Raw genomic sequence first — 6,605 nt, 5'->3', positions numbered from 1 at the left:
AGTGGGTCAGCAATTCTCCGATGTTCACCGGCCACCGAAGAAGCCCAGGCCTTCAGAAGCGGTCCACCGCTCACTATAGTCAGAACGGCCAAGCATTTGAATTTGCTCGCCGCACTGTCCGTCTGCCCCCCCCGCACGAAATTTCCACGCCGCATTAACTTGCGGAGATAAATACACGGCACGTATCATGGATGTTCCCTTCTTTACTCCCCCGGGATCTCTTGTCCCGTCCCTCGTACGTATCCGGTTGTGTGTGCGCTGAGATTTCGGCAAGCATACCATCCGATCCGAGTGATTCATTACTCTTGGATCGATTTCGCTACCAGTAGCTACTTGTTCGTATAATACGGCACATTATACGGGCGGACAACATTCGTGAATACGTGCAGTGAAAAGCAGTTAACTGAAACCAATATAGAACATAAAGGGCCTGCGCGCAAAAGCGCCCACTAAGCAAGATCATTGAAAACGATCCCTGGGAGAGAGGGCACAGAGGAATCCAAGCAACGGTCTCCTGGGGTTGGCAGAAAGAAAAAGAAAAAAAAAGGAAAGGGAAAAAAGATCGAGCCACCGTCTCCCACACTCCTGACCCTTCTCTCCCCCCAAATCGATCGTCGTGGGGAGCAGTCGCACGCGGTGAGGCCGGCGCCACTCCCAGACCCCCTCCCCCCACCTCACGACTCCAAAACCCCCCACTCCCCTGCGAATCCCCCGCCAGAAATCCCGAGCCATGGCCGCCGCCGTCCGGAGAAACGTCGCTTCCTCGCCCTCCGGAGCCGCCCGTCTTCGCCAAGCCTCGGTATGTTATTAATAACTCACCCGCTTTTCCTTTATTATGCTATTGCTTGAGCATTACTGGTCACCAGAGGGGAGGAGAGGAGAGGCGAGCTGCTGTTGCGGCTGGTTGGTGGCGACGTCGATGTGAGCCTGCTGGGGCTACTGTTTCGGTTGTTAGGGAGTGCTTAGGTCAGGCGATTGCTTCGTGCAGATCTGCTAATAACTGCGAATTCCTCGGGAAGGAGGATGGTTGGCGTGACAGGGGCGCCATAGATTTGGCATTATCGGTGGTTCTCCGGTAGTATCCGGCCATCGGACATGCTAACCACTGTCCTGAATCCTGATGATGTGCGTAATTACTGGTAGCCAAGGGTCCACATAAAAATGCTTGCCTTCTCCTCCACCCGCAGCAGCAGCAGCAAGCTCGTCAACAGACTTGCCCGGCACTCAAATCCACTGGGACAGGACAGATTCGTGCATCCCCTGCCGTGGTGGCTTCTTGTCTGCTTCTTCTTTATTCCTGTACGTATCATATGTGCCTTGCTTCTTGGCTGTGGTCTTATAATGCTGCATTTCTGGCAGATGGTGTAGGAGAGGTGCTGGAGAGGGGGCAGGTAAGTGGGAGGGCGGATGGGGGCGATTGGAGGCGACGAGTCTGTGCAGTGGGACAAGATGAATGGAGCTGAGGTGGTGAATGGCGGTGGAAGTGGCGCAGGAAGCCTGGATAGGATACAAGTGTTAGTGAGGGTGAGGCCGCTGAGTGACAAGGAGATTGCCAGGGGTGAGCCTGCGGAGTGGGAGTGCATCAATGACACCACCATCATGTTCCGGAGTACCTTCCCGGATCGACCCACGGCTCCAACCGCATACACATTTGGTCAGCGCTCTTTTGATGCTACATCTTTTGTGTTTTTCATTGCTCTGGTTCTTCAGTATGCTTAATTAGTCTGTAGTACTGTTTTTGGAAGCATTTTTGTAACACCTGATGTACTACAATGGCTCTCACAAGCAACACTCAAACATCATATTTCCCTACACAATTACATGTATACTTGATGTGTATATTATTACTGCATAGTGATCATGCCTTTATCTATTGTTTAAATCATTCCAATGTGCGCAATTGCTATGTAATGATCTCACATGAGTAGCGGTCATTAGTTGGTAAGACTTATAGTTTGGTTACATTTTCCTAACGTGCGTCTTTGTTAAACATAAATCTCTTATATTCGCAGACAGGGTATTTCATTCCGAGTGCAGTACGAAAGAAGTCTACCAGGAAGGGGTTAAGGAAGTTGCTCTCTCTGTAGTTGGTGGCATTAACTGTGAGTGCAAACTACACAAAAGCATATGAGTCAAAAATTGTGAAAAATAATAGCATTTGAACTAAATCAGAGTGTGTTTTCTCTCTCAGCAAGTGTTTTTGCGTACGGGCAAACAAGTAGTGGGAAGACATTCACTATGACTGGAGTGACAGAATGCACAGTAGCAGATATATATGATTATATTAACAAGGTGATCAACTCCCAGCCAACCATAGCTTCCATGACCAGGTTTTGGTCTCGATTGTTACAAAGTCCTCAAATCAGTGTTTCCTTTTCAGCATGAGGAGAGAGCATTTGTGTTGAAATTCTCAGCAATTGAAATATATAATGAAGTTGTTAGGGATCTTCTGAGTGCAGAAAATACTCCTCTTAGACTTTGGGATGATGCAGAGGTAATAAGGCGTTCTTTTTCAGCATTCTTAACTTCGAGTGATGTTATGCTCATGTTTGCTAACCAGTTTAGTGTTGTTTATTCTACAGAAAGGCACCTACGTGGAGAATCTTACGGAGGTTATATTAAGGGATTGGAACCACCTCAAGGGACTTATTTCTGTTTGCGAAGGTTCAATATTGCGTACTAATAGCAGCTTGCATTTTGTCGATCTTATGGTTATTGTATGTTCTGATTTGTGCTTTACGTGATTGTAATAGCTCAAAGGAGAACCGGGGAGACCTTCTTAAATGAAAAAAGCTCCAGATCCCATCAAATACTTAAATTGGTCTGTCCTTAACTTCATTATATTTACGAAATACTTTGATGTATATGTGTTCCATTCATCATAGATGTGTGCATGTTTGCTCACCGTTTAATTGTCATCTACCAATTCAGACTGTTGAAAGTTCTGCTCGTGAATTCTTAGGAAAGGACAAGTCAACCACCCTTGTGGCTAGTGTGGTAAGAAAGACGCCTCAGTTTGTTAAGTTTATACAATCTGGAGAAAAAGTGTAAGCGGCAATTATTCTTCCCATGCAGAACTTTGTTGATCTGGCAGGAAGTGAGCGTGCATCTCAGGCTATGTCAGCTGGCACAAGGCTGAAAGAAGGTTGCCACATCAATAAAAGTTTGCTTTCCCTTGGCACCGTCATTAGGAAGCTAAGGTTGCAAATTCAGCTCACAGTCTTACTTTGCTTTGATTCTTCACATTATAAGAGTAATTACTTATGTAGTCATGGGATTGTTAGTTGCTGACATTTCAGTCATTTGTTTTTCATTATTCAGCATGGGGAGTAATGTGCACGTACCATATAGAGATTCCAAGCTTACACGCATATTACAACCTTCTTTGGGAGGCAATGCAAGAACCGCGATTATTTGCACACTCAGCCCTGCAACAAGTCACATTGAGCAATCAAGGAATACACTGTTTTTCGGGAGTTGTGCAAAGGACGTAGTTACAAATGCTCAGGTTAATGTGGTCATGTCTGATAAAACACTAGTTAAGCATTTGCAAAAGGAAGTTGCCAGACTGGAGAGTGAGTTGCGGCAGCCAGTTTCAAACTCTAGTCTGGAAGCACAGGTGAAGGAAAAGGACAACCAAATCAGAAAGGTACAGTGCATGGAAAACTCTAGTCTGTTTTCTTTAGTTCCTGAATAATGGAGATTGATATTGCTTCCCTCTGTATTTCCCTTGGAATACACACAGATAAACTCATTTTTCTTTCTATCCATTCATGATATTGCATGTCTTCTGCAGATGGAGAAAGAAATAAAAGAACTGAAGTCGCAACGTGATTTGGCTCAGTCCAGGTTGCAGGATTTGCTGCAAGTTGTTGGTGATCGTGACCCAAAGCACCAGGTATTTTTACTTATGTGACTTCTAGTTATTACCTTTTGGCCTTATTACTCCAACACTGATGTATTTGTTTTCTCTGTATGTTTAGGTCTCAGGAAAGCGTTCAATCAGAAGTCCTCCGTCTGTTGGAATGCCCCCAAGCGCTAGCAGAGATGACAGTTCTCAGATCTCTCATGATGATTCAGATCATTACAAGGAAGTGCGATGTATTGAGCCAAATGAAACGAGAGGAAATGAACGTTTGTCTATGTCAGCTGGTGAAAGTACCAGCCCACGAGCTTCAAATAGGAATTCTAGCATGCGTGGTAATGATTCAACAGCTTCAGTGAATTCAAGGAGGCTTGGTGAAACTCCTATTACCTTGGAGCAACATTTGGAGAACATCAGAAGGCCTTTTATCACTAAAGATCTAGGATCTTCAACACGCAACCCATCAAGTTGTAGAGTAATTGGTAGAAGCAGGAGCTGTAGATCACTAACAGGGTCTACTTTACTTGATGAGATGGAGATGGAGGATTGCACACCAGTAAACAGAAGTTTGGTAATCTTCCCAGGACGACCTGAAGAGTACCAGAGAAGAGGATCTGCATTGAACTACGATGCAGGGAGTGAGACTCTTTCAAGGGCAGGATCTGAAATTAGCACTTCAAAGGGAGCTAGCAAGACAGGTGATGCAGAATTTACCGGTATAGGTGAATTTGTTGCTGAACTTAAGGAGATGGCTCAGGTTCATTATCAGAAACAGTTAGGTGACCAGGTACGGGGTTATCTTTTAGGCATGATTTTATGCTCTTGCCCCTGCAGCTCATTTATTTTACCTGAAAGAAAATGGGAGTCATAATTATGCTAAGAAATGTGTTTGCTGCAGTTTATTTTCTAAGATAGGCGACGAAAATTTGGAAATGATATTAAGCATCGTTTGATGACTCCTTGAGATATATCATTAGCAGGTCCCTATACATACTACATCCGTCCCAAAATTGTACTCCCTCCGTCCCAACATTCTTGTCTTAGATTTGTCCAAATACGGATGTATCAAGTCACGTTTTAGTATTAGATACATCCGTATCTAGACTAATCTAAGACAAGAATTTTGGGATACATCCGTATTTGGACAAATCTAAGACAAGAATTTTGGGACGGAGGGAGTACTAAATCAGCGATACTTATTTTGGGACGGAGGGAGTAGATCTGCTGAAATGCTTTATTTTCGCTGCACTAATAACTGAATAATTAATTGGTATTTGTATTCCATGTTGTAGAGTGGGAATGGAAAGAGCATCGGATTAGACCCAATCATGGATGCTTTGCAATCACCTTCTCGATGGCCATTGGAATTCGAGAAGAAACAGCAGGAGATCATCGAGCTCTGGCACGCGTGCAGCATTTCGTTGGTCCACAGGACTTACTTCTTCTTGCTGTTCAAAGGAGAATCAGCCGACTCGATTTACATGGAAGTGGAGCTGCGAAGGCTGTCGTTCCTCAGAGACACCTACTCTAGGGGAAGCACCCCCAGCAATGTGACCGTAGGCAGCCTCAGCTCTTCCCCCGTCGCGAGGTACGCGGCAATCATCAATGCACCAATTATCTGTATTCCTTTTTGATAATAACCTAGACTAGATAGATGAGAGAAAGGACGAACACACACCTGACCGAGAACGTCCGATCTATTATGCAGCGCCAAGAAGCTTCAGCGCGAGAGGGAGATGCTGGCGAGGCAGATGCAGAAGCGGCTGTCCGTGGAGGAGAGGAACCACATGTACACCAAGTGGAGCGTGTCGCTGGACTCCAAGAGGAGGAAGCTGCAGGTGGCTCGCCGGCTGTGGACGGAGAGCAGGGACCTGGAGCACGTGAGGGAGAGCGCGTCCCTGGTGGCCAAGCTGATCGGGCTCCAGGAGCCCGGGCAGGTCCTGAGGGAGATGTTCGGGCTCAGCTTCGCGCCGCAGCAGCCGCCCACCCGGCGGTCCTCCAACGGCTGGAGATACGGGATCCCCTCGTTCGGCTGATTGATTGATGATTGGGGGTCGGTGACGACACGAGGCGAGATGATGGCAGGATGATGCGGCTGACCAAAAGATCTTTTTTTTTTCTCTCTGGTGGTTTTGTATCTTGGGGTGTTGCCTGTTCTGATTTTCCATAGGGTATCAGGACACGCGCATGCGGGGGGTTTGATCTTGGTGCATTCCCTTTGCGTGTAGGACGACCGGTTTGGTGCGCGGTTTCTGAGCAGGCGCCGCCGGTCTGATTGCTAACATTATTAACGTATCACTGCGTATCCAGACGCACGCACTTGTGTTAACGTGTTGTTGCAGTTCCCACGTTTTGCACCACTCATCTGTCAGAAATGGTTGTTCCGATGTGTATCGAAGGCTTGTAGAAAATTCAACACGTGTCGTACGTTGCAGCCACCACAACGAGCTGACCCTTGTTGGAAGCGTGCTGTTTGATCTGCAATTGTGCTTTGTATGGTTTCTCTGACAGGGTTTTGTATGTGTTGTGTGCGTGTTGTTTCTTCAAGTGTACTGTTTTCTGTTCTTTTCAACCGGACAGTGGTCTTGTTCTTCAATCAAACAAAAAAGCACAATGTGATCCTTTTCAGCCAAAACCTGAATGCTACTACTATAAACTACTTTCTCTCTAAAGAAATATAAGATCGTTTAGATTACTAATAGATCAATGCAAGTACTCAAAGTCCAGCCCAGTGGACATC

The 6,605-nt window shown here is 46.0% G+C and overlaps 1 protein-coding gene across 2 annotated transcripts; it reads left to right on the top strand.

Moving 5' to 3' along the window:
* The first annotated feature begins 494 nt into the window (after positions 1–494).
* Positions 495–6,225, top strand: LOC109768660 (kinesin-like protein KIN-7C). 2 transcript variants are annotated; one of them, XM_020327407.4, is made up of 14 exons: positions 495–799; positions 1,360–1,654; positions 2,013–2,102; positions 2,192–2,292; positions 2,381–2,494; positions 2,583–2,664; positions 2,754–2,821; positions 2,932–2,997; positions 3,076–3,200; positions 3,322–3,649; positions 3,797–3,898; positions 3,984–4,652; positions 5,158–5,453; positions 5,574–6,225. In XM_020327407.4, exons 2-14 carry the CDS (start codon positions 1,408–1,410, stop codon positions 5,899–5,901), a joined length of 2,616 nt encoding a protein of 871 aa, XP_020182996.1. In that variant the 5' UTR covers positions 495–799; positions 1,360–1,407; the 3' UTR covers positions 5,902–6,225. The 2 variants fall into 2 exon arrangements, with proteins under 2 accessions (XP_020182996.1, XP_045085888.1); XM_045229953.1 differs by lacking the exon at positions 495–799 and adding an exon at positions 1,251–1,268.
* Positions 6,226–6,605: the final 380 nt, after the last annotated feature.

Source organism: Aegilops tauschii, chromosome 6, assembly GCF_002575655.3.
Source record: "Aegilops tauschii subsp. strangulata cultivar AL8/78 chromosome 6, Aet v6.0, whole genome shotgun sequence".
NCBI classification, from domain to species: Eukaryota; Viridiplantae; Streptophyta; class Magnoliopsida; order Poales; family Poaceae; genus Aegilops; species Aegilops tauschii.
Note: the sequence above shows the minus strand (reverse complement) of the source record. Positions and strands in the feature narration are given on the sequence as shown.

Excerpts from the sequence above, each read along its gene's own strand:
- LOC109768660 (XM_020327407.4), top strand. The coding sequence starts at position 1,408 with ATGGGGGCGATTGGAGGCGACGAGTCTGTGCAGTGGGACAAGATGAAT. Across the intron at positions 1,655-2,012 it reads TCCAACCGCATACACATTTG|ACAGGGTATTTCATTCCGAG; the intron begins GTCAGCGCTCTT and ends TTATATTCGCAG. Across the intron at positions 2,495-2,582 it reads GACTTTGGGATGATGCAGAG|AAAGGCACCTACGTGGAGAA; the intron begins GTAATAAGGCGT and ends TTTATTCTACAG.